The sequence below is a fragment of the Podarcis tiliguerta genome (genome assembly GCF_965153285.1).
Source record: "Podarcis tiliguerta genome assembly, chromosome: 17".
NCBI classification, from domain to species: Eukaryota; Metazoa; Chordata; class Lepidosauria; order Squamata; family Lacertidae; genus Podarcis; species Podarcis tiliguerta.
This window is the reverse complement of record NC_139550.1, coordinates 39,739,371-39,767,061: the sequence shown is the minus strand read 5'-3', so window position 1 is coordinate 39,767,061 and position 27,691 is coordinate 39,739,371. Positions and strand designations below refer to the sequence as shown.

Sequence of the window (27,691 nt, the reverse complement as noted above, 5' to 3'; positions counted from 1 at the left end):
TCCAGCGGGCTAGGGACAAAGGTGAGAGCTGTTTCTTAGTTCTGCTGGATCTCTCAGCGGCATTGGATACCATCGACCATAACATCCTTCTGGACCGTCTTGAGGGGCTGGGAGCTGGGGGCACTATCCTACAGTGGTTCCGCTCCTTCCTCCTGGGCCGTGTTCAGAAAGTGGTGGTGGGGGGATGAGTGTTCAGACCCCTGGGCTCTCACTTGTGGGGGTGCCTCAGGGTTCTGTCCTCTCCCCCATGCTTTTCAACATTTACATGCAGCCGTTGGGAGAGATCATCAGGAGGTTTGGGCTGGGTGTTCATCAGTATGCAGATGATACCCAGCTCTACCTCTCTTTTAAATCAGAACCAGTGAAGGCGGTGAAGGTCCTGTGTGAGTGTCTGGAGGCGGTTGGAGGATGGATGGCGGCTAACAGATTGAGGTTGAATCCTGACAAGACAGAAGTACTGTTTTGGGGGGACAGGAGGCGGGCAGGTGTGGAGGATTCCCTGGTCCTGAATGGGGTAACTGTGCCCCTGAAGGACCAGGTGCGCAGCCTGGGAGTCATTTTGGACTCACAGCTGTCCATGGAGGCACAGGTCAAATCTGTATCCAGGGCAGCTGTTTACCAGCTCCATCTGGTACGTAGGCTGAGACCCTATCTGCCTGCACTGTCTCGCCAGAGTGGTGCATGCTCTGGTTATCTCCCGCTTGGACTACTGCAATGCGCTCTACGTGGGGCTACCTTTGAAGGTGACCCGGAAACTACAACTAATCCAGAATGCGGCAGCTAGACTGGTGACTGGGAGCTGCCGCCGAGACCATATAACACCGGTCTTGAAAGACCTACATTGGCTCCCAGTACGTTTCCGAGCACAATTCAAAGTGTTGGTGCTGACCTTTAAAGCCCTAAATGGCCTCGGTCCAGTATATCTGAAGGAGTGTCTCCACCCCCATCGTTCTGCCCGGACACTGAGGTCCAGCTCCGAGGGCCTTCTGGCGGTTCCCTCACTGCGAGAGGCCAAGTTACAGGGAACCAGGCAGAGGGCCTTCTCGGTAGTGGCGCCCGCCCTGTGGAACGCCCTCCCATCAGATGTCAAATCGATAAACAACTACCTGACATTCAGAAGACATCTGAAGGCAGCCCTGTTCAGGGAAGTTTTTAATATGCGTCATTTTAGTGTATTTTTCATCTTTGTTGGAAGCCGCCCAGAGTGGCTGGGGAAACCCAGCCAGATGGGCGGGGTACAAATAATAAATCGATTCAGAAGTAAAGACTTCCACTTGGGTGTAGATATGATTGCAGCCTGAGCCCTAAATCTGAGCACTTGACACACCTGAGCTTGGTTATCCTGACAACAAGCCTGCCAGGTAGGCGGCTGTTCCTTTGATGGAGCATCTTGCCAGCACCACCGGAGTCTGGCGAGGACGCACAGGTCTCCCTGCCATCTCAGCCTGGTTTCCATAGCGATCGAGGCCCTGGGCGGCCTTGGGCGGCGGAGCCCCCGGCGGAGGCAGAGAGGTTCCCATGGCAGCAACCTCCTTCACTTCCTCTCGACGCCCCGCACCCCGCGCGCGCCTCCGCCTGCATCCCCTCCCTCCGTTGCCGCGGCAACCGCGGGGGCGCGCAAGGATGGCGAGGGGGCGAGCAGGTGGTGGGCTGGCAGTTGTGCCAGGCAGCCCCCTCGCAACGTGGGGGCAGGAGCAGGCCAAGGGGCGGCCCCGCACCGGCAGGACAAGCCCCCGCCCGCCCCCCGCTCAGACCCGGCTGGGCCCGGCGCCCCGGCGCCCCGCGCCTCTCTCTCCGCCTCGGTCCTGGCGCAGAGACCCAGGAGCAGTTGGCCCGGATCCCTCTCGGCTGGCAGAAGAGGACCCAGGAGTCCTGGCGCTCGCTCTCGCTCTCCCCCCCCAGTCCCCTCCCCGGGTCCCGATCCTTCCCTGCTGAACTGGGAGAGGACCCAGGAGTCCCGGCGCCCTCGCTTAACTCCTCCCCCTCCCCAGTTAGCACGGAGCGGACCCGGGAGATCTGGCACCTCCGGGCTCCCGCCAGAGGAGCGCCCAGGAGTCCGGCCGGAACCTCTCTCCCCTCCCCCGCCCCGCGCCGCCGGGAAAGGACCCAGGCGTCCGGGCGCCAGCTCCGCCTCCGTGCTTTGCATGTGACGGCGCCGTCAACGCTGCCTCCCCGACGAGGGACCCGGCCTGCGCGGCTCGGTCGGAGGCAGGAAGAAGAAGAAGAAGAGGAGGAGGAGCGGGGCCGCCGCCTCCCCCCCCAGCACCCCGGGGAGAGAGGGACCCGCGCGTCCCGCGGGGCCAGAAGCAACTTGGAGCCGGCCGGCAGCCTCGCCCGGGACGCGGGTGGAGGGGAGGAGAGGCGCCGCGCAGCCCATGGAGCCTCCCGGGTCGGGCGCGGCGGCTGCCGCCTTGCTGACGGGTGAGTAGCTGGGGATGGAGGGCGACCCCGCCCGGGGACCCCAGCACCGCCCTCGCCCCCATGGCAGGTGGGTGTTCCCGGGCAGCAGCCGCGGCGCCCGGAGCGGAGTCTCCCTCGGACGGAGCGCGCGCTCGGGCTCCCGGGATCTCCTGCCCAAAGCCGCTCCGCTGCTGCTCTGCCCGCCTCGCTCTCCAGGTCTCCTGCGAGTGCCGAGAGACTCTTCCCAGCCTCTGCCTGCCCTCGAGATCGCCACCTGCCCCCCATCTCTCCGCCCCCTGCCGCCGCCTCCGCACTCGGCATTAACTGCCGGATTACGGAGTGCTTGATGGGGTTTGGTATTAAATCCAGCACCAGAAAATCCTCTCTTTAGGCCAAATCCAAAGATTCGGGGGGGGGGGGGTGGAGCAGCAGCAGAGAAGCCAAATCAGCCTTCCATGCCTGTCCATCCCTGCAGCTCCTCTTCCTGATCCGGTGCAGGCCCTTCTTTCAGATGGGGGGGGGGGGGGTTTGCCTCCCAGTAGGAAAGGTAAACCAGAGGCTAACAGAGGACCCTTCCCTGTGACAATTCGGGGGGGGGGTGAGTCTGGCGCTGATGGGGATGCAAAGGGGGGCTAAGAGAAGAAGGAGGCCCCCCCAGCCGGGTCCAGGATTCAGGCTTGGACTTGGCCAGGCCACAGCAAGACTGCTGTCCAGAGTGTGTGATTCTGAGCATGTGCAGAGTTACCTTTCATTTAACACTGAATAACCACAACTTCTCCTCACATGTCTAGTAGTGGGATGCGACCAAAAAATAAGAATACCTCACCACCATTTGCTTCCATTTTAGAAATTAATCACTCTTTGAGGACCACCAATAGGATATGAGGCAAGGACAGCTGGACTGATTACAGTCTGGTGGTTGTGCACTCTGTATTGTGCCGAAGGAAGTTGTTATTCCAGCTTCTCCCTCCCGCGCACGGATCCTGCCTCTAGTGCATGTCCTGGGCATGGATCAGTCCCAGCCATGAAGGAGAGTGTCCTTCCCTTGCACTGTGGAACAGATCCGTCTCTCTCTTGTTACACTGGGCTCTGGCACAGCTTGCAAATGTCACTTGCACAGCCTCCTAGAGCCCCTCTGCCCACGGCTCCTCATGCATGCACATGTAAAAGGTAAAGGACCCCTGGACAGTTAAATCTAGTCAGACTTGACTATGGGGTGCAGCGCTCATCTTGCTTCAGACCGAGAGAGCCGGCTTTTGTCCACAGACAGCTTTCCAGGTCATGTGGCCGCTTCTGGCGCAACGGAACACCGTGACGGAAACTAAAGCGCATGGAAGCACCATTTACCTTCCTGCCGCACCGGTACCTATTTATCTACTTGCACTGGTGTGCTTTCGAACTGCTAGGTTGGCAGGAGCTGGGACAGAGCAACGGGAACTCACTCAATTGCGGGGATTCGAACCACCAAACCTGTGGGTGGCGCTGTGGTTTAGACCACACCTCAGCACTGATTGCTTTTGGATGTATATAGAGAAATGGGAACTGCCATAGTTAAATGTCTCTGCCCTTTACTCTCTTGCTGCCCTTATTCCTGGAAGTCCCTCCAAGGAATGCCTATATAGGCCATACTATATATATATATACTGCTGTCCATGGAGGCACAGGTCCATTCTGTGTCCAGGGCAGCTGTCTACCAGCTCCATCTGGTACGCCGGCTGAGACCCTCCCTGCCTCTGCCTTGTCTCGCCAGAGTGGTGTTTGCTCTGGTTATCTCCCGCTTACTGCAATGTGCCCTACGTAGGGCTACCTTTGAAGATGACTTGGAAACTACAACTAATTCAGAATGCGGCAGCTAGACTGGTGACGGGAACAGCTGCTGGGACCATATAGCACCAGTCCTAAAGGATCTCCACTGGCCCCCAGTATATTTCCAAGCACAATTCAAAGTGTTGGTGCTGACCATTAAAGCCCTGAACAGTGTTGGCCCTGTAGACCTGAAGGAGCGTCTCCACCCCCATCCCTCAGCTGGGACACTGAGGTCCTCCTCCGAGGGCCTTCTGGCAGTTTCCTCACTGTGAGAAGCAAAGTTACAGGGAACCAGCCAGAGGGCCTTCTCAGCAGTGGTGCCCACCCTGTGGAACGCCCTCCCATCAGATGTCAAGGAGATAACTACACAACTTTTAGAAAACACTTGAAGGGGAGCTTTTAATGTTTGATGTTTTAATGTTTTTATATATGCTGGATGCTGCCCAGAGTGGCTGGGGCAACCCACTAAGATGGATGGGGTACAAACAAACAAACAAACAAACAAATATCAGTGGGGACACAGGGGCATGCATACCCCTAAACATTTCGTGAATCTTTGTACTTTTGTCCATTTACGGTGTTTATTTTTCCTGATTTGAACTATAAAATGGTGATCTTCTTGAGTCAAAATGAGAGTACCCCTAAACATAATTTTTTTTTAGAAAAAAGCACTGATTGCTACTACTATATTCCTATTTCTTCTTTCAAATTTACCTTTAAAACACACCATTCTGTGAAGCACTTGCCATAGGCTCTCAGTTCTCACCCCCTACAGAAACTCAGCCTTAGTAGGTGCCATTGCATTCTTCCTTGTCAGCTCTCCTTCCTTTCCTGGTGTCAATTGGAAGCTGCTCAGTGCAGAGACCTGCCTTTTTCGTTTATGTTCCACTGTAAAGCATGGTGTGCATTGGTGCCCCATTCATCCATCCTGTCTCTTCTGGGATGTTGTGCTGCTTACTCAGGTAGAAATCTGATTTCCTCAGCCTCTTTGTATAAGAACTGTCTATTGTTATTTAGGAAAATCCTGGTTTTAGACTTATGTATATATGACAAGCTTGGAGAATGACAACCTCCTGAATTGTATTTCATAGGTCTGCTGGCACACATGTATCAAGTTTTGCTTCAGGGCAGTTTGAACAACTCCTGGGGCTGATATCAAGAGGGGACATGTACAAGTTGCAGTGAATTTACTGGCACACTTTATTTCCAAGGCTAGTTTGTAAATGCTCTTGTTTTGTGTCTGTGCATGTGTGTGAAAGAGAGAAGTATTTAAAGATCTATTATAGTAGCTGTTTTAGCAGTTGGGGTGTTTAGGTGCAAGGGCTGGAGCTGAGAGGTAGAACAGATGCTTTGCAAAACATCCAAGGTTATCTCCAGGTGGGATCATGGACTCGGAAGAGCTGCTTTTAGTCAGCGTCAACAGTACTGATGATCTGCTTTGGTCGCAGGCAACTTTCTGTGTTCCTGTGCATTGTATACCAGAATGATGTCTGCTCTGTTGCAATCTATTGTTTTGGTATAACAGGTTTATCCCAGAACAAGGTGTAATCATTATTCTCAAGAAGTGGGCCGGAACTAAATTTGGAGCAAGAACTGATAAGTTTTTACTGCATACTCAGTTGGCAGCAGTGCTTTTTTTCCTGGGGGAACGTGGGGGTATGCATACCCCTAAACATTTTGTGAATCTAAGTTTGGCCTCATTGAGGGACAATATTTCAATAAGAGTAGGAAAATGAGAAAACCCCTAAACATTTTTTTAGAAGAAAAGCACTGGTTGGTGACAAATGATTTTTGCAAATTGTTTTGTGCCTGGATAAGGCAGAGCAGTCAGCGATTATGTTTTCAACTGTTATCTTTGCGTCTTCTACAAGCGCATGTAGAATATTATTAGGAACAGTTATGGGCAAATGATCACTGCACATCTTCCAGTGGCAAGCAAATTGCCTGAGACATATAATCAATTACCACCATAAAACTTGTGACATAAACTTAACCCTGTAAGGAAGAAGCACACGTACAACTTGGCAGCTGGTGTTTCCAACTGTCACTAGTGGTAACTTGACTGCTGTGTAGTGAGTTTCTTGCAGCCTCCCTAATTTGCTCGTCCCAAAAGGATACAGTCAACAAAATGATGGAAAAGGTGTCACTGCACCTGCTTTCTTGCTGCATCTGTTGTGTTTTGTGCTGTGCTTGTACAGTGGGTTGAATTGTCATTAAATGGTCCCCTGGAAGACTTAGATCAACAGGTGGTCTGCAAAGGTGGAGTGTAACTCTGAGTGGCCCAGGCAAGTGACAGGAATGTGTGTAGAATCAGGCCCACACAGCTGCCTGCTCCTCAGCACAGTAAAGCTGAGGCAACATCAAGCAACACATAAAGGGACTTTTTGGGGCTGGATCACTTCAGGATCCGAATGAGGGAATGACATCAATGCTCCCCAAGGAGGAAAGGGAGGCACCTCCTTGCATACAGAATTCTAGCATGTAAAGCAGCATTTAGCCTGACCTTTCTCCTGATATGCTGCTTTTCTGTGAAGGGAATTGTTCCCTCCTGGACCCAGGAGCATTTAGATAGGTGCTTTCCTAACCTGTCATTCAGGAAAAGCTGTACTGCTTGATTCTCCTGACGGTATAAACTGCCCCGACCCCCAAGGGAACAGGAACACGTCATAAACAGCACCCTTGACCTGGCTGCCTCTCTGTCTCCCTTTGTCCCCTCTAGTCATGGATCCCTCCGTCACCCTGTGGCAATTCCTCCTGCAGCTGCTGGAGCAGCAGAGCAACGGACATCTCATCGCATGGACATCCAACGACGGAGAGTTCAAGTTAGTTGATGCTGAGGAAGTTGCACGGCTCTGGGGGCTGCGGAAGAACAAGACCAACATGAACTACGACAAGCTGAGTCGGGCCCTGCGCTACTACTATGACAAGGTGGGAGTCTGCAGTCTGGCTTCCCAGCATCTCCCTTGCAGAAGACCAAGGACTCCTAGATTAACCCCGCCCCTGCCTTGCTTTCCCCTTCAGATCAGCCTTTTCAGGATCAGTTACCTGTGAAGGAGAATGCACTGGAAAGTAAAAAAGGGTATTTGGGGTGAGGTGTGTGTGTGTGCAGTCTTTGCATATTTACCAAAAGAGAAGGATTGGTGGGCAGGGCCATCAAAAGTAGAGTTCAGCATTATGAGAATCTCACATTCAACCCCCACCCCATCACTCCCTCTCTCTTTAAAGCACATGCCTAGCCCTTATTTGTGCAATGAGAAGCTTGAGAGTGTGTGAAATCTCGGAAGGCTGAGTGTTGGCTGTGTAAGGGTGAAGACAGAAGCAGAGCAGCAGGGCTGATCTGGAAGCATCCTGGCTATGGTCCATACAAATGCTCCCCACTTCCCCAAGTAGCAAGAGGTTCCAGGGACAGCACACCACCACACAGGGTATTTTACCTTTGGAAGAGACAGCACTGGAAACCTATGACATTTGTGTAATATTTGTTTTTGTTTACAAATGTATAGATGAATCATTAGTGGAGGCCAAGAGCACCCAGTTAATCCACCACCTGATATCAGATCTCATAGAAATGAGTTACTTAGAAATGAGTAACCTTCTTGGGCAACTGAGCACCCAGGTCAATTTTGGGAGTTGAAATCTTGCTAACCAATTTTTAATTTCTTTTTATAAATATACCTTTATACTTTGAAAGTTGAGGCATTGAACTGGAGACATTAAATTTGGATTTATGTATTTATTTTAGCAAAAAAGTTGAGACATTGACGTTGATCTCTCTGCTAGGGAATTGTGAATAATATTGAATGACTTGGCTTAGAATCATAGAATCATAGAGTTGGAAGAGACCACAAGGGCCATCGAGTCCAACCCCCTGCCAAGCAGGAAACACCATCAGAGCACTCCTGACATATGGTTGTCAAGCCTCTGCTTAAAGACCTCCAAAGAAGGAGACTCCACCACACTCTTTGGCAGCAAATTCCACTGTCGAACAGCTCTTACTGTCAGGAAGTTCTTCCTAATGTTTAGGTGGAATCTTCTTTCTTGTAGTTTGGATCCATTGCTCCGTGTCCGCTTCTCTGGAGCAGCAGAAAACAACCTTTCTCCCTCCTCTATGTGACATCCTTTTATATATTTGAAGATGGCTATCATATCACCCCTTAACCTCCTCTTCTCCAGGCTAAACATGCCCAGCTCCCTTAGACGTTCTCCTCATAAGGCATCATTTCCAGGCCTTTGACCATTTTGGTTGCCCTCCTCTGGACACGTTCCAGTTTGTCAGTGTCCTTCTTGAACTGTGGTGCCCAGAACTGGACACAGTACTCCAGGTGAGGTCTGACCAGAGCAGAATACAGTGGCACTATTACTTCCCTAGATCTAGATGCTATACTCCTATTGATGCAGCCCAGAATTGCATTGGCTTTTTTAGCTGCCGCGTCACACTGTTGGCTCATGTCAAGTTTGTGGTCAACCAAGACTCCTAGATCCTTTTCACATGTACAGCTCTCAAGCCAGGTGTCACCCATCTTGTATTTGTGCCTCTCATTTTTTTTGCCCAAATGCAATACTTTACATTTCTCCCTGTTAAAATTCATCTTGTTTGTTTTGGCCCAGTTCTCTAATCTGTCAAGGTCATTTTGAAGTGTGATCCTGTCCTCTGGGGTGTTAGCCACCCCTCCCAGTTTGGTGTCATCTGCATATTTGACCAGGATGCCCTTGAGTCCATCATCCAAGTCGTTGATAAAGATGTTGAATAAGATCTCCAGAGAGATCTCCCATTAGTCGTCTTCCGCTTCTCTGCTTCTATCTCTGCCCTTGGATTAAGCCCCACGGAATACAGTGGGACTTTGCTCTTACGTGCACAGGATTTCTTTGTGGGTGTCTCAGAACTACTGTTTCTTTATACCCACACATGCACCTGTAACCAAGTCTGATGACTTTTACTTTCAAGCAAGATCAAAACCATATCTCTGTGAGTAACTCCCTTAAAGGGACATCTAGGGACTCTTAGCTTTCATCAGGTGGATTGCTGGTTGTCTCTTCACCATAACTGTATTTCTTACCTACCCAGGGCTGGGGGTTGTGGGTGTTTGTGCGTGTGTGACTCTGTTTCTGCAAAGCAGCCGGGACATCATCTACACAGCTCTACTCACAGGAGTCGTTCTGCAAAAAAAAAATCCATTTTTCTCTTTAAATAAAATGAGGAAATCTACAAAGGTATGCTGTTGCCAGGGGTGAAGAACCTGCTGTGAATTCTCTTCAAATATCTATCTTCACTTTTAAAACAACAACAGTGAGGGAGGGGGCAGAGGTTGTTTCTCTCCACAAAAATAATAAATCATGCCATACAAGAAAATATTTACAAATGACATAATTAATGCTGGTCAGAGTATTAATCTTTTCTTGGTGCAGAATTTGAGTTTTATTGTGGCACGTAATTTTCATGTACAAAGCATACAGTATGCCTGGTCTTGGCTGTGTGGTTTCAGCAGCAAGCAGAGGCAGCTCAGGTGCCAGCCTGGCATCCATGTATGCCCCAAGTCAGGGGTGGCCACTGCTGTGTTTTCCAGATGCGGTTGGACTCCAACTCTCATCAGCTCCCATGAGCATTGGGAAAGTTCAGGGTTGATGGAAATCGTAGCCTAGAAAGTCTAGAACACACCAGACTCCCTTTCTGGAAGATACCATTGACGGAGCCTCTGTGAGATGCATGGCAGATGTAGTTTGATCACTGTACCCTGTGCTGTGCTAATTTTGCCGCCCTCTGTTCCTTCCAGAATATCATCCGTAAAGTCAGTGGGCAGAAATTCGTCTACAAATTTGTCTCTTACCCGGAGCTTTCAAGCATGGAGGGAGTAAAGGATGAGGGAGGAGCCAAAAGGCCTGAGCAGGTGCAGAGTGAAGCAAAAGGGGGCGAGGGGTCTTTTGGGGCCCCCAAAGCCCTGCGTGGAGCTGGGGGTGCCCCACGCAGCAGCCGGAATGAGTATATGCGCTCTGGGCTCTACTCCACTTTCACCATTCAGTCGCTGCAGGCTCCTTCGCCCGCTGGACGGGTCTCCCGCCAGGAGACAGAGCTCTTGCCCACAGTGCCACCCCCTGCTGCTGCCCCTGAACCACCACCCCCCTCCTTGGCCACAGTGGACAATCCGCCTCAGCTGCACATCAGGATTGAGGAGCCAGAGGAGTCTCAGGAGCCCCTGCAGGTAAGTCACAAAAGTGGTGGAAGGTTTTGCTTTTTCAGAGCTGCAAGCGACTCCAGGTAGTGCATTCCACTTTGCTGGAAGGACAGGACTTTGGTTCCAAAGGGATAGATGGCTGGAGGTTCTATATATTTCAAAAGAAGGCCTGTTCTTTGAGTTTTCCTCCTGATTTGTTTGCAGGCAGAGTAGTTGGCAAAAGAATGAGCATTCTTTTGGGTTTAGTTGCTAGAAGTTAGGTGACGCTGTGTCCAAGCAAGTATTATCCCACACTTTGCAGTGCCTTTCCGCCATTCACTTTCCTCATAGCAAAAAGGCCAAACTTTATTGTGTAAGACCTCCCAATCCATTATAACTGTGCAGAATTATTTGACGGTACAGTATGTGATTGAATCCCACCAGAAAACAGCAACTGACTGGAAGCAGGCTGACGATAAGTGAACAAGACTGGAGAAGAGACAATGCTGGCCTCAGCTTTTGGCGGCCCTGCAGCAAGATGCCCTGATTGGACGCACCTCCTCCTTCCCGTGGTCACAGCTGTCCATCTCCTTGCTCTCTCCCCCTGGGCCCAATTTGGGCCTGGAGGTAGAAGCTCTTGCTGTCACTGTTCTCGAACTCAGACAGGGATGTTGGACAGGCAGCAGCAGCAGCAGCAGCAGCAATGAAGAAGGCCGGTGGTGGCTCACATAGCTGGCCCTGAGAAGAGGAGGTGCACAGAAGACGCACCCATTCACCATGTCCTTCCTGCTGGAAGTTCTGCCCATCCTCACGTCTCTTTTTCATCCTTGGTAGACGTTATTAGAGGTGCCAACACCATTTGCTAGTCTTGCCTCTTAGCAGCAGCCTGACATAAAACAAGTGAAGCTTTTCACATCAAGCCTGGGAAGCTTCCCCATCCCATCTTATGCTTGTCAGTCTGCATCTGAAAGCATAAATCCCGCCATTCTCCACACATTTGCGTTTGGGTTGGTTTTTATTTTTTTGTAAAGGCTGTGGTTCCAGAACCCCACACACTTGGCAGTAGATTTTGTGCTGTGCACACTTGGGATGGGAACACCTTGACTTTGTGCCTTTTTATATATCATGCTGGTCGGAGCTTAGTTTGCAGGTGCATGAAGTTTCTGATATGAAGATGAACTGATATGCAGTTAATTATTATTATTATTATTTATTGAATTTATATACCACCCTATACCCAGAGGTCTCAGGATGGTTCACAGAAAAGTGAAGGCCCCATTAAGCAGTGTGTTATAATTTACTCTTCATTAACATACCACCCACAATTTCTGTGGCTTTCCTTTCACAGTGCCCAAGTGCATTGAGGTACAGTGAGTGGAATGCATTACAAAAAACAAAAAAACCTGTCAGCAAGTGGAAGTATTTCTTTTGTGAAACGCTGTACTTAAGGCAGCAGCGGAGCAAGCCGATTAGGCGCCTGGGGCGGCGTGTGTGCCCTGTGCCCGGGGGGGGGGGGCAGCTGGGGCAGGCCTCCAAGGAGTCTGCCTGCCTCCTCCCACTCAGCCGCCCTACAGCTGAGGGGGAGGCAGTGGGCAAACTGTTTGGGGCAGTGCAGAGCCTGCGGGCACCCAAGCCACTGCATCACTCCCAGGAGAGATGTGTGACTCGGGCAGGCTGCAGGCCTGGCATTTTGTCACCCCCCTCTGGTGACACCCAGGGTGGACCGCCCCCACCCCCTTCCTTCCCCCCCGGACTTGAGAACTTGCTGGGACGGGAGTGGGAGCTGGGGAGGTTTGTGTCGGCAAGAGCAGGAGAACATAAAGCAGAAACCAGGGATCAGGTGAGCATGTGTGACTCAGCAGCATGGACTGGGGGCCACAATGCATTCAGGAAACAGCAAATGGATGAAATAGAAGAGGTCTCAAACAGGCATCCGCAGGGATACCGGCAGAGCATGAGTCACAGTAAAGGAAGTATTAGGAAAAAAAGTTGGTAACAGCCATATATGTTTGGTGGTGGTTGTTGTTTAGTCAATTAGTCGTGTCCGACTCTTTGTGACCCCCTGGACCAGAGCACACCAGGCACTCCTGTCTTCCGCAGTTTGGTCAGACTCATGTTTGTAGCTTTGAGAACACTGTCCAACCATCTCGTCCTCTGTCGTCCCCTTCTCCTTGTGCCCTCCATCTTTCCCAACATCAGGGTCTTTTCCAGGGAGTCTGTTTGGTAGGATTCCTTTTTCTGAGACCATCTGTTTCTGAATGTTGGGTGTATTGCTGGGGATGCCCTTCATTTTCCTGCCCTTCTTGTTAGTGGCCAACAGGCCTTTGTGAAGGAAAGAGAATGTGAGATTGGTCAGGCCTTTAGATCTGACCTCCCCAAGACAGCACTTGTGAGGCCTGAAGTCCAGGGGTTGTGGTCAACGTAGACTTAAGAAGAACATTCCACCAGGGCCAGTGTTTCTCCTTGTGTAGCAGAATGCTCTCCCCTCTCCTCTCCCTAAATGTGTTCTGGGGTTTCTCCCAATCCCTCTGGAGCAGATTTGGGGATGGCACAGGTTGAGGCTGCGGGGCGGGGAATCCCGCTAATCCTTTTGCTAGGGCAAGAATTTGGTTGAACGCCAACAAGGAGAGCAGAGTAAATGAATGGGTCCTAGGTGAGCAAAGCTGAAAAACAGAGCAGGATTGAGGAAGGATTCCTGAAACAAGGTTGGGGGTTAAGTGAAGCTGGGGAGGGCACTAGCAAATTCATAATTTATTTCATAAAATGTACATATTGCTTGATGGGGGGGAGACCCCAACCCTCTCTTTGCATGAGAGACTACTTGACTGATTCTTCCCTTCCTTCTATTTATTTTTCCTGTCATCCAGGTCATAGTGGAGCCCAGCCCATTGGATCCTCCCCCCCTTGATGAGAAGGTTCTGGTGAAGGTGGAAGAGAACCTTGACCTTGATGGGGAAGCAGCTGCTCTGCTGGTCTTAATGGAGGCTGGAGTCAAGGAGGAGACCTTGCCTTCAGAGAAGGCCTCTTTGGAGAAGGTGTCCTTGGAGGCTGAGCTGCCAGAGGAAGGGGGTGGTTTGCTGAAAGAGGAAGCTCAGTCCCCCAGACCAGCAACCGTGTCTCTTGAGGGACAGCCCCAAAAGGGCAAGAAGCCGAAAGTCCTGGAGCTACCTTCACTGCCAACCCAGGAGAAAGTGAATGCCACTGTGAACAGTCTCTTGGCACCTGGAGGGGCAGGGAGTACGCTGACCCCAACCACGGTCATTTCTTCTCATGCACTGGTGAGACCATGTTTCTCAGTTGGCCCCGTTGGGACCGGACTTCATTCGTTTCTCAGAAAACTGGGGGGTAGAACTAGGGTATCTTTTCCAAAATTGTTTTTGTCAGGGAGGATGTGCCTGATTTGAATGGGGTGCTTAACATTCCGCCTGGATGGCAAATGTGACTTCTGCTTTGTACAACCAACCAACCAACAGATATGCACATGGCTCAGTCAGGCAGGAATTGGCAAGTGGGGCTCCAGAGCCCAAATCTGGCCCATCAAGTGGCACTTTGGTTACCAACCCAGAGAGACTGTTTTGTGCAGCAAAGGGATTTGCTGGCAGTTTGTTTTATGGCATTGGGGAAGGGTGTTCTCACCCACCACCCACTGTCCCAACCTCAGGTTGTGAACTGCGCCAGTTGGATCATCAGGTGCAAAGGAGGTTGCCTTTTGCTTCACACAACAAGCTAACTCTGCCAAAATTGTCTCTTCTGAGTGGCAGCCAAAGGTGCAGGTCAGGAGCCCTTTGCCACTGGTAGCGTTAAGTACAAATAGCTCCAAAGAGCAACACATATGAAGAATGGCCTCATAAAATTGCACCCACTTCCTATAGCCAACTAGCCTTGTTGTCCTCAGCTACTACCTAGAACCCTGTGCTGCAGGAGAAGGCAGAATGTGCTCTCTTGTCTTTAAATGGCAATAATAAGAATAATAATAAGAATAATAAGAATTTATTTATACCCCACCCATCTAGCTGAGTTTCCTCAGCCACTCTGGGCGGCTCCCAATCAAGTGCTAAAAACAATACAGCATTAAATATTAAAAACTTCCCTTCAGATTTCTTTTAAAAATAGGATAGCTGCTTATTTCCTTGACATCTGATGGGAGGACATTCCACAGGGCAGGCGCCACCACCGAGAAGGCCCTCTGCCTAGTTCCCTGTAACCTCACTTCTTGCAATGAGGGAACCGCCAGAAGGCCCTCGGCGCTGCAGAACGATGGGGGTGGAGGCAGCTCCTTCAGACGCTCCTGCCTCTTACCTTTCGCTGTGCCAAAATCTAATCCCTTAGTCCTGCCCTCGGCCTTCTCAGAGCCAGACACAGAAAACAGGCCAATGGAGCGGGACTAGGATTCTTAAAGGAGTGCTGTTTTCTCTCTGCCACCAACCATTTCGTGTTCTGGTTGTGACGTCCTGATTTTCTTTGCAGACCCCAGTGCTGCTCACTCCGAGTTCCTTGCCACCCACCATCCATTTCTGGAGCACACTCAGCCCCATCGCACCCCGCAGCCCAGCCAAGCTCTCCTTCCAGGTATGATGTAAGATCCTAGGTCTTACAGAAGGACTGAGGTGGGGGGTGAGGGTGGAAGATTATGGATAGAGCCAGAGAGACAATCGGGTTTGTTTGGGGAGTCTGGTGCTTGGTTACAAAGGGGATATAACAAGCTGTGTGTTTTCTTGCACATCTGGAATCCTCCTGTGCAAGTGTAAATTCTGGTATCCAGCATGCACTTGACCACTTGTGTGTATATGCTCCTTCCTTCCTTCCTTCCTTCCTTCCTTCCTTCCTTCCTTCCTTCCTTCCTTCCTTGTTTGTAATCCTCATAGTTGGGACAAAATTTGAAATGTGCAAGTGGTGTCTGAAGACCAAATGGCTCACCTGAGTGCTAATGTGCAATATGTGGTTCCCAAGCATTGCAGAAGATCATTGGTTTTCCGGAGGGATAGCTTCGCCATGCAGATTTGACCCACTCCACCTCCCTTTACTAGAGCACCTGCTGCTGCTGCTGCTGCTGCTGGGGAACTTCAACTGGCCACCAGTTTCCCTGTAAAGTGTGCCACATCCCACCTGCTCTGCTGCCGCCATTGCTGCTACTCTGGGGGGGGGGGAGAAGGTCCCTCTTTCCTTCCCTCTTCCCAAGGTTCCCCTAGTGTCAAGGAGCTGTCAGTGAGTCAGATCAACCACAGGGCAGGCACACACATGGAAGGCATGAAATGCAATTAGCTCTATATTAACAGAAAATAACGCCACAGCAGAGTCCTTTGGTTCACCTGACTCCAGAGCTGAGACATTGCTGAAACTGACCCCACCCTTCCCTCTCTAGCCTCGTACTCTGGTTCCCTCCTAAGCAGACGAAGGCTGCGTCAAGGGGGAGAGCTCAGGGCCTCAGCAATGTGCAGGACTCGGAGCCGGGTGTCGGAGGGGGAGGAGAGGCAGCAGGACTGGGATTGTCCCATTGCTGTGTGGCAAGGGCAGCCTCTGACTCCCCTCTGTCTGAGTCTGTGCTCCCACTGTGACTAACCCCCTTTCATTGCTCAACCCCCTTGCTTCTGGCACCTCCCAGCTTGTCCCTTCCACAGGCTGCTCTTCAGTGTCCGGGATCTAAGTCATCGCCTTCTGTGCCCTCCCTGGGGGCTCTCGGGTGGGCGGCTCCCACCGCTCTTCCTCATCCAGCCAGTCCTGACTGATGGGTAGTGACATAAGAATAGGGTGAAACTTTATACCACCTCTGGGGATTTACAACTGGCTGTGCTCTGCTTTGATTCATCCCCACTCCCATAAATATTGTGCCTCATTCAGTAGGTAGAAGCTTTTGTGATTGGTCTGGGCAGAAATAATGTGCTGTCCTTGGTCCTGTCCTTCATCTTTCATTAAAAAATAGCCTACTTGTTCATTTATTTTGCTTAGGGTGAAATGCCGTTGCAGTCATTCATATGGGTGCCGTGGTGCACATTTAGAATTTAAGGGAGAAAACAAAAAGGCAAAAGTTTGTAAGGGCCCCACAGTGTGTGGAGATGACCTTTCTTTGAGGCTTTTATACAGCTTAATTGCTGAAGGGTTGGGCGGGTTCTGAAAAGGAGTGGAAGTCTGAAGCTATGCACACATTGCCAACTTAAAAGGCAGCAAGGGCAGGTTTTCTGCTTTGTTTCAAAACACGTTTGCACCCCGTTGCAGGTGTCAGGATGGTTGGATACATTCTAAAATCGCCCACTGTCCACACTATAGACATTTTCAGATCTGAAGTTCCTTACAAAATGCAGTGTTTCTCAAGAAATTACAGGATAGATGTGAATTGTGGCTAACATAGTATCTACGGTACATGGCTTCACAAAAAAATAACAGCCGAATGTTTAATTTGGGGGATGCATGTGAAATATGCCCTAGCATTGGGCAAGAATTGAGGGACATGGGGGAGATGGATGTGGCATCTGAGGGACAGTGCATGAAACCTGATGTGTCTCTGCTGTGGTGCATAGAATGAAAGCTTCCGGTGGGGGGGCGGGGAGGATATCTCATCTCGCCAGTTCTTTGCTCCAGGTAAGCTCTGCATACACATACAGCCACTTGCTTCTGGTGGAGCTTCAATAGGGATTGATGGGTGAAACTGTCAATTTTGGTTGCTCATTTTTCCACATTTCCACATCAGTTTGTGATTTTGTATTAAAATTTATTAGAATTCATCAACATTTCAGTGTGATTTTCTTCTAATATACAGCTGTTTGTAGGAAATTTTGCTAAATGCACACATTTTTGCAAAGTAGCGTTCCCTAATACAAAGCATTTTTGTATGTTATCTTCACTATTATATGCATTTTCATAACACTTTACCCTAGTGTATCTGTTGTTGCACACATTACAAGGCTGCAGAATGGCCTTGCAAAATTTGGAGAGGTGTAAATTTCAAAGGATGGTTGTGTTTCATTTTGTGTGCAAATTAGGTAGATTCACCTGTAAAAGTGAACTGAATTGAATTTTTACCCCATTTCCAGGCATCTGGAGCTCTCTCTCTCTGTGGGGTTTTTTTTTGGGGGGGGGGAGATTTGGAGCAGAGGAGAGTTGCACTTCTCTGCTTTTGTGGTCAAAATTGTCCCCCCCCCCCAAAGCCCAGGAAAAGCTGTCTTTGACTTTTGTTATAAATGTATGCAGATCTTAATTCCCTCCCCCTCTCTCTTCAGTTTCCCAGCAATTCCAGCTCCCAAGTTCACATCCCCTCTCTCAGTGTGGATGGACTCTCCACCCCTGTAGTCCTCTCTCCCGGACCCCAGAAGCCATAGCTTTTCTGCTCAGCATCGCTGTGTCCTGTACTCCTGCCAAAGAGCTGGTTTGAGTTTCTTTCCAAGCAGTTGGGATTACTTCTCTGGATGGACAACTGTGTGTCTCTTCACTGGCCGGAGGATCCCTTTGGTGAGCCAAGGACTAATGAGCTGCTTGAAGGATGGAAATGGTGTAGCAAACAGATCTCATCCAATTGCCTCGAATAGGCCAGGATGTTCCTCTGAAACTAAACGGTGTCTCCCTAACACCAAGACGTTGTGCTGCACCTACTTGCTTCTGAAAAGCTTCATGTGACCCTCAAATACCTCTCTGGGGGCAAAGAGGTTATAACCTCAGTTATTTGCCGCCCGCCGCCCCAGTTAAGGGGTTGCCCATATCTACCTTTAGTCTAGCAGCTTGGGCTGTCCTTCGTATTCTCTTTCTTGCTATTCAGTCTCATAATGGAGATGAGTTGAGGTGATGGTCCAAGTTCCAGAAGGCGACCTATCTCCTGACATCCTACAAGGTAAATCAACCCTCTCATCTCATCAGCTCCCTCTCTCCTTGGTTCAAAGGTAGAAAGGTACAGAGCCTGCCAGCAGTTTGTTTTGGTTGTGTGCAGGGGGGCAGAAGCAGCACCAACCATATTTGTGTTGATTGTCTGTTGATTTCAACGATGGATGATCAGGGTGTTTGTGTGCAAGCTATTTTTGGGCCAAAAGAATTTCAGCCATGTTTGTGGCTGGATGCAAGTAAGGATGTCAAGGTTAACCACATCTGTTGTGGCTGAAAGGAGAAGACGAAGCACAGTTGGTCATGTTTCTTCAGACTACACGAAAGATGGTTTTGGCACAGAGTGTTCTTTAATTGGCTTGGCATGGCAAAGGAAAATGCATTGGATGTGTTTGCTGGTCAGCACCGGAAGAGGAGGCACTGCTAGTCATGTTCAGTTTTGCCAGAAAAGGTAGCGGTGTCAGCCATGATAGTTCTGGCTAAACAATGTTGTCCATGAGTCCTTTGGCTCAGTGAGGTGAGAGATGTTTCTGGTGTTTCTTTTGGATATGTTAGACATTCCATTTGACATCACAACTGCAGCTGAGGAAGCCCTGTTTTTGTTTTAATCTACATGCACCTCAGTACTGATGCACCTAAAGGTCAAAGGTCACCAGTTCGTCAATGTGGAGACCAGAGAATGGAAGTCCCACGACTTTACAGAATGGTTTCCTTAATTTATTTGCTGACGACAAAGGTCACCACAGAAATGACCGAGCGAGAAGTCTTAATCCTTTCAACTTGGGAGTCGGTCTTAATGGCTTCATTTCTTTCTTCAGTGGAGAAATATCAGATGTTGACCATCTTCTGGGGAAGTTTAACTTGCTGACTGGTCACTAAAGAGAAAGTCCTCACATACCTCCTCACTTACTTCCAGCTCTCAAGTCACCCTGGAAGCCGCAGTGACAAATTCCCACGTTAGAGGGTATCCTGGTCATTTCCTGCAACCCAAACAAGGGGGCAGGGGAGGGGGAGGCTTTCTATGGAAACAGTGAAAAGGAAGTTAAGCCTCTTTCTGCAGCTTCCCACTTCCTTCCAGTTACATCAAAAGGGAATTTGTGACTCTTTACAAAAGGGCTGTGTCTTTTCATAAGGTGAGTTTTTAACTTGGGTCCTCAGATCGTGAAAACTCCGTCCCTTCTGCTTTGAGGTTTTTGTGGGGATTCCTCAGAACTATTTGTTAATGAAGCAGAAAATATGCTGTTTCAGAAATATCATATGATTCCTAATCAGAACTTCTGGAGCCTTCTATTTTTTCACAGAGTATATATCACAGTTTTATCTATTATCAAAAAAGTCATACTGAGAGAATAGTAGATGGTTTAAAGCTATATTTATCTTTTTATCCGTCCATTTTTTATATCTATTTTTTAAGGTGGGGGTGGGAGATCAAGATTTATTTTAAAGCAAGTGGGAAAGAGAAGCGCTTGGCTCTCCAGTTGTGTTTGGTTTTTAAGTGGACAGAAGACTATGGGACATGTTTTCAGGGCCATGGTTTTCAGATTGTTCCCAGAACGTTCCCTCAGTTAGAAGTTCAGCAACGATGGATAGGCTGCTCTGTGAGACAACATGTCTACCATTACTGAGATTCCCCCAACTTCAGCAACGGGGAAACATTGAGCATTGATTTTGGGGAGCCCAGGGAGGCTGTCCAGAGCCCTGGATGCATGCATTCAGGGACTTGGTAGCAGATGCTCAGCAGCTCCTCCGCGACAAGGCCTCCCTCCTTGTGGGTTCACTGAATGGAGAGGATAGTTGACTGTGCCAAGCTGTACACCTGGGACACAGGATGTGGGGATGAAGAGTGACTTCATTGAAATCTCTCTCTCTCTCTCTCTCTCTCTCTCTCGTATCTGAGGGCCAAACTAGAGCAACGGCATGAAATCCATGGGGAAGAATTCTGTGTCACGCTCTTCTGATAGTTCTGTCAGTGCCAGCATTTCTGCTTGCCAGATGGAATAGCCCCTCCTCTCCTCCCCCTGGGGGTGTTCTGGGGGTTCTCCTGATCCCCCAGAGCACATTTGGGGAAGGCTGGGTGTGGGGGGGAGGTAGAAGGCCCCTTTGCACTAGCGGGAGCCCTTGCACTGGCTTTTGCTATGGTGACAGGTTAGTTGACTACAGGCCCATGTATTTAAACATGGAAGTGACCCCATGCCACCTTGGAACTGGGGCTGGGGAGGAGCTGACAAAGGGAGAAGGTCTTCTGCATGAGGCACATGAAACCCTCCCTGACTCACAGCTTACCACCTCACAGTTTGTTCTGCATGGTTTTTCCACCAGCAGGGATCCCATATGGAAAGTGAGTTTAGCTGCGAGAAAACTATGGAAAGGGTGGGGTAAGAGGTTATCGCCCCCACCCATCTGCCCCTCTTGCAGTTTGAAAACACACACCTGCTGCATTTGTGTCCAGTTTGGCCCTGATTTGCTTACATCCAGTTGTAACTTTAGAAGTAATTAAGATGCATAGGCTTCATTCCTTTGGCTCTTTTGTGGCCGATGATGCTAAATGCGCTCTTGCTACCACAAGTTATGAAGCCAGAGGAAGCCAAGAGGGAGTAGAGATTGGATGATAGAGACAAGAGGTGGCCGAAGAGCATTTTAAGTGGCACATTTTCTGTGCTTTAAAAGAAATATGTGGTTAATTTTAATCATCCCTTTGTGTAGCATTTAATAGTAATAATGATTATACTTTTTTGCACTTCCATATTGCCTCCCATTGGGAGAAATCTTAAGTGCTTTACAAGGGGTGGTTTACAGATTTATTTAATAAATTAGGCACTTTGTGTAAACAGCAATCTGCAACTCAATCAGGTACAAACCATGAGTGTTAACTATGAACAAATCATGTGTGATTTGTATATAAAGTAAGGTGTGCTTTAGCGCAAACTGTGAGTACACCATCATAAGCCATGAGTTACACAATAGCAAAACAGGTGGGAACGAGAATACATTGTGGCTGAGCCCAGTGTATCCAAGTGGCGGATGGAAGGATAAACCATTGGCAACGCGCAGGCAAGGGAAGAGTGAACTATGGCAAGACATTGTGTAACTCTCTAATACATCATGTGTAAGTATTTGTAAATGATGAACTTGTAACGTAATTTCATCAGTAACCTGTGGTTTAGCTTTAGCCATCCAACATGCAAACCGCAGGTAAGCCATGAGTAAACAATCAGTAAAATGCAAATATTGTTTCATATAAACCAAGTGAAATATGGTTACACTTTGAGTACACCATATGCAAACAGTGAGGAGATCAAGTAAGCCATGATGGACTGAGATGGTCAAGCCATGGGAGAGCCTGCACAATGCTTAGAACCATTTGAGCCGGGCTTTCTCCAATCGCTGGCTCTCCACATGGAGCCTCTCTCTCATGCAGGTGCCATTGGGCTTGTCCCAGTTTTCTTGAGAGCACCCAGCAAAGTAGCTTTATCAACCTTTTGCCTAGGACAAACGGCCTCTTTGGCGCTCTCCATCCTGAAGCCTGTGTCTTCAGGGTTAATTGCTTGAAAGTCCCCGGGGGACTTAGGAGGGCGCGGCTCCGAAGGAGTCAGAGGAACGGCACGGAGTCCTGGGGTGGTGTTTTGCTCCCCCTCCTCCCTTCACCATGCGCAGCTTTCGATAACTTTTTGTGCTGGAGTAAAACAACTTTTGTAGCCATACATTAGTGCTGACCCTGTGACAAAGGGATCCTCGTGTGGAGGCATGTTCAAGAGGTGACTGCAAAAGGACCATGGAACACGATACTGCAGCAAATAACATACACTGCATATATTTTCCTTCTTAAGTTCAGTTATCTTGTAAACTGAGAGTAATTCTGCAAGATCAGTGGATCTGAATTATTTTATAAGCCAAAACAATCAGAAAATACTTGAGCATTTGGGGTTGCTTAATTTTAATTTTAATTTTTATATTTTTGAAATCATTTCTATTTGATTTTACAAATATGAACTTATAACAATCCAAATACATATCCATATATTGAAATTACTCTGAATCTTGCGACTTCTCCCCACTCCCTCTAGTTTCAACATTTACAACTTCTTCCATACTCTAAATTTTATATTAATCCATATTATCAAAAGTATTTATTACATTACAAGTGGAATTAAAATCCTGCGAATGTTTCCATCTGCTTACAGTGGTCCCCTAGATAACTTATAAAATTTTCCCATTCTTTAAAAAAAAAATTTGTTCTCTTGGTTCCTGGGTTTTCCAGTCGGCTTTGCCATTTTGGCATCAGCTTAGCTTGCCATTCTTCTCTGGTAAGGACTTTGTCTTCTTTCCATCTCTGGGCTAGTAACATCCGAGCGGCTGTTGTCGCATACATAAAAAGGATTTTCTGCTCCTTTGGGATGCCAGTACCTATAATTCCTAATAAGAAAGCTTCTGTTTTTTTAACAAAGGTATTTTAAACATTTTTAAAAATTTCATTATATATCATCTCCCAGAAGGCTTTTATCACCTTGCAAGTCCACCACATATGATAAAAGTACCTTCTTTTTCTTTACATTGCCAGCAGGTATTTGTACTTGTCCTATACAGTTTTGCTAACTTACTAGGAGTCAAATACCACCGGTACATCATTTTCATATAATTGTATTTCAAACATGCCGTAAATTTCAAGTTTGTTTTCCATAACCTTTTCCAATCTGCCATCTAAATATTATGTCCCAAATCCTTTGCCCAGTGTATCATTACTGACTTGACCTGTTCATCTTTTGTATGCCATTCTTAGAGCAAACTATACATTTTCGACAATAAGTTGGGATTATTTTCTAATAGATCTTTTTGAAATCTTGCTATCTCACAATTAAAACATTTCTTATTGTAAGAGGTGTGCGCTGCCAAAGCCGGCATAGATAAACTCCAGGCTCGCTTCCAGTTAAAATCTCTTTGATTTATTAACACAGTTCAAAAGGACATTTTCAGAGCTTCAAAGCGTGTCCGACCCGGGCGGCACAGATGCCGCGTCTAGTTTCTTTTTACTTTTTCTCCCCCAACATGCAAGTCAGCGGAAACCCCGCCTCTGAGAGCCAGCGTGGTGTAGTGGTTAAGAGTGGTAGACTCGTAATCTGGTGAACCGGGTTCGATTCCCCGCTCCTCCACGTGCAGCTGCTGGGTGACTTTGGGCCAGTCACACTTCTCTAAAGTCTCTCAGCCCCACTCACCTCACAGAGTGTTTGTTGTGGGGGAGGAAGGGAAAGGAGAATGTTAACCGCTTTGAGACTCCTTCGGGTAGTGATAAAGCGGGATATCAAATCCAAATCCAAACTCTTCTCTGTTCAAAGCATAACTAGTTCCGGGCTCAGCCTCTCTGCTCTTTGCCTCCTCTTCGCTGTCAGAAGATAGACTGCTAATTATCTCTTTCGGCTCTCTATAAGTGCTGGTCTCTCCCCTTAGCTCTCTAGCCGTTTGCCTCTCCCTGACACTTATTGTCTTTTAAAAATATCATTTAGTTGGTGAAACTCTAACCAATCCGTTAATAAATCCCTTATCTCCTCATAGTCTTTTAGTTTTACTTGGTGTTCTACTTTGGTTAACAGCTCTCTATATGTCAGCCAATTACTTCTCATATTCAGCTTTTTTCTGAGATATTGCTTCTAAAGGGGAGAGCCACCAAGGTTGTTTTTTTGTTCTAATAAGTTTTTATATTTTTCCCATACCATAAAAAATAATTTTCTTATTAAATGATTCTGAAAATCTTTGTGTACCTTTGCTTTTTCATACCATAAATATGCATGCCATCCAAATCTATTACCATGTCCTTCTAAATCTAAAATATCTGCATTTTTCAATGTTATCCATTCCTGGATCCAGCAAATTCAGGATGCCTTATAGTAGAATTTTTAATCTGGTAAGGCAAAAGCATCTGTTAGCAATTTATATTTTATCCTTGGTTTCTTCCCCTGCCAAATAAATCTAGAAATATCTTTTTGCCATTTCTTGAAGTGTCCTGCACTGCCGATCACCAGTATTGACTGAAATAAAAATAACATTCTTGGCAATACATTCATTTTTATCACTGATATTCTTCCCAAAAAAGATAAATTCATCCTACCTCAAATCTCTCTTTGTTTCTTTCAAAGTACTTTTAAAAGACATCTGAAGGCAGCCCTGTTTAGGGAAGTTTTTAATGTTTAATGCTGTATTTTGTTTTTAATATTTGTTTGGGACCCTCCCAGAGTGGCTGGGGAAACCCAGCCAGATGGGTGGGGTGTTAATAAATTATTATTATTATTATTATTATTATTATTATTATTATTATTAAATTTATGCCCTTTTTTTCCTTAACTGCCATGCTAGTAATTTACCTGGCTTATTAGCATATTTAAAAATTTGCTGTTTCCTCCTTTTTATTTTGCACTCTATTTCCAGATTTATTATAATTGAATATTGTGTTTGTAGCATCTTTATTGTTTGTTTTATTGACTTTCTCGGGTTTTTTAACCAACTAAATTCTTCCAATACTTCTTTTCTTCTTCTCTAATTTTTTTCTTACAGGCATTTTGTTGGATAAAGAATCCTCTCTACAGCTTTACTAGCATCCCAGACCATCTTTCTACCTGTTTCTTGATTTAAATTTAGCTCAAAATAATCCCTCGGGGCTTTTTCTGCTTTTTGTAAGATGTTCTGGTTATCTAGACATCCCTCATTTAATCTCCATCTACTTGGGGTATTTTTCTCTCCCTTTAATTCAAGTATTATTAAATTATGGTTCAAAAGTGTTCTTGGTTGTATCTCTACCTCTTAGGCCTGTATCGATAATTCTCTCGAGAGCCATACTCAGTCAATTCTTCCACTGCACTGGTGTGGTTCTGAAAAAAAATTGAATTCCCTATCCAGTGGGTGTTTAAATCTCCAAATATCTATCAAACCAAAATTCTCCACCATTTTTAAAAAGGTTGTGGGTCTGCTTTCCTTCCTTTGTTTCTGTTTTTCTTATTGTTCTGTCCATCTCTAGGGAGACTACCCCATTTGTATCTCCCATTAAAATTATCTTCTGGTCCATATATTCCAACATATTCTAACATTTTTTTAAAAATCTGACTTTCTCTCATTCGGTGCATATATTCTAATTAAGATTATTTTTTCGCTTTGTGATGTTATTTGAACTGCAATCATTCTTCTCTTCACATCCTTAAATAATTGTTTTGGCTCCAGTTTGGGTTTTACATTGATACCACTCCTCTTTTCTTTCTCTTTTCTGAGTTTCAAATTCCAATTCAATTATTTTATTTATCAAGACTCTTCTATGTTTTTTTAGCTACATGAGTGTCTTTTAAGTAAATTATATCTAAATTCTGTTTTTGCAACACATGTTCTATCTTATTTCCTTTTGCCTTACCATTAAGGCCATTTACATTCCAAGTTAATACTTTTAAATCCACCATTCTGATTTGTTTTAAAATCTTATTATTTCTAGTTACCTAATTACGAGTCTTGTTGCTTTTCCACCTCTTCTTGTCTTCGCTCCCCTTCGCCTTCTGTCAAGGGCTTCACTTCTCCTAATTCTTTTTTATACTTTCTCCAAAATTTCTGTACCTCTGATATGTTTCTTACCCTTATATGTAAAGGAAACTCCTTCTGGGAATTCCCATCTATATGGAATTTGATTACTTTTCAGAGCATATGTCAGTTATTTGTAATTAGCTAGTTTTTAAAGTAATCCAATAGGTATCTCCTTCAGGATGATTGAATTCTGTTCTCCTATTTGTAATCTTTTTTGATAATTCATTTTTAATATTGTATCCTTTATTGCACATGAATTAAAAAATCACTAGGCAATCTCCTGGCAATCAAGCATAACTTGATTTAACTCTGAAGGCTCTGTCTATCGAATTTCCCACCAATTCTTCCTGAATCCCTGTCCATTCTGACAGCTCCTTAATTAATTTGGAATTCAGGCATGGCCAAACTTGGCCCTCCAGCTGTTTTGGGACTATAATTCCCATCACCCCTGCCCTCTGGTCCTGTTAGCTAGGGATGATGGGAGTTGTAGTCCCAAAACAGCTGGAGGGCCAAGTTTGGCCATGCTTGATTTAGATCCTATATCCTCCTCTCATTCTTCTGGAATTCCCCGGAAGCACATTTCCAATACTGCTATTGCATCCCAAGCTGATTCCTGCAAGCCCCTCGCTTCTGCAAACCCCTCCCTCAATTTCTCTTGATGTTTTATCCAGTCTTTCCTCTCTGCCTGTGCTTTCTTTGTCTTTTCTTTTAAACTTTGTGTCTTAGTTTTAAGCTCCTGTACTGATATTCCCAAAGCTGTTGTCTTATTTGTCAATTCTTTAATTTGTCCTGTCAAGTCTAGTACAAATTTTGTATTCTGATCCAGTTGACCCCCCAATGTTTTTGCATTCTCCCTCATTTCCTTTCTTAAATCCATAATCGTTTCTGCAATATCAGTTTTTGGTTCTAATTCCTGGGCGGAACCCCTTCTCCCCTGTCCTGGAGTTGCCACTGAGGCTCCTGTTGGAATGGGGGTTGCCGCCATATCTAAATATTTATAATTCTATGGTTTATTTATATTAATTAACACAATCTCTCCCAATTTTATCACAAGTTTTATCGGATGTACTTTTTTCTGTCTGCTAGGTGTCACACTTTCTCTTTTCAACAGAGAAAACAAAAAAAATCCAGATGCAATTACAACTTCCCACCAACAGATGTCCTCCTCCCCTCTCCTCCCCTCCCCTTCTATCTCCCCTTGTTTAAAAACACTTCTTCTGTTTTGCTGACTGTCCTCAAAACAAAGTTCTGCTCACCCAAAGGGAAAGGTTATGTACAGTCTTTCCTGTCATTCTCTAATGAAATACACAGGGGAAATGGAAGAAAGCCTGGAAAATGGCTTTACTCTCTGAGCTTTTCTTAATCCAACCAAACAACACCTTAAAAGGCAAATTCAATACCCCCCAACCAGAAAAAGGAAAGGGTAGCCTTCACCCAGGAATCAAATCCAATGTTAAACTTGCAGGATAAAAATAATAATAATAATATGATAAAACCAGAGAGCCAGGAACCCACAGCTTCAAGAGGAATATTTCTTCAGCTTCTTAAAGCCCATTCCAGGAGTGTTCCCAGGCTTTTTTTTAGTTTGTTCCCCATTGGCCCAAATCAATCAAGATAATGATAATGAAGAAGAAATATATTTTAAAAATTGAATTATAATAGTGAAGATTCCATTTTTTGGGCAGGTTACAAGATGTGTATTGGATATCATATAATTAATGTCTACAACGATGATCAAGCCATGTTCAAATATATAAAAGGATGTCACATAGAGGAGGGAGAAAGGTTTTCTGCTGCTCCAGAGAAGCGGACATGGAGCGATGGATCCAAACTACAAGAAAGAAGATTCCACCTAAACATTAGGAAGAACTTCCTGACAGTAAGAGCTGTTTGACAGTGGAATTTGCTGCCAAGGAGTGTGGTGGAGTCTCCTTCTTGGGAGGTCTTTCAGCAGAGGCTTGACAACCATATGTCAGGAG

The 27,691-nt window shown here is 46.8% G+C and overlaps 1 protein-coding gene across 1 annotated transcript; it reads left to right on the top strand.

Annotated features, from left to right (window-relative positions):
• The first annotated feature begins 1,755 nt into the window (after positions 1-1,755).
• On the top strand, positions 1,756-21,387 carry ELK1 (ETS transcription factor ELK1). Its single transcript, XM_083421093.1, has 6 exons — positions 1,756-2,421; positions 6,926-7,134; positions 9,978-10,403; positions 13,223-13,633; positions 14,823-14,924; positions 17,570-21,387. Exons 1-6 carry the CDS (start codon positions 2,376-2,378, stop codon positions 17,666-17,668), a joined length of 1,293 nt encoding a protein of 430 aa, XP_083277219.1. The 5' UTR covers positions 1,756-2,375; the 3' UTR covers positions 17,669-21,387.
• The last annotated feature ends 6,304 nt before the right edge of the window (positions 21,388-27,691 follow it).

Coding starts and splice junctions, on each gene's coding strand:
- ELK1 (XM_083421093.1), top strand. CDS start 2,376: ATGGAGCCTCCCGGGTCGGGCGCGGCGGCTGCCGCCTTGCTGACGG. Junction 7,135..9,977: donor TGCGCTACTACTATGACAAG/GTGGGAGTCTGC, acceptor TGTTCCTTCCAG/AATATCATCCGTAAAGTCAG. Junction 10,404..13,222: donor AGTCTCAGGAGCCCCTGCAG/GTAAGTCACAAA, acceptor CCTGTCATCCAG/GTCATAGTGGAGCCCAGCCC.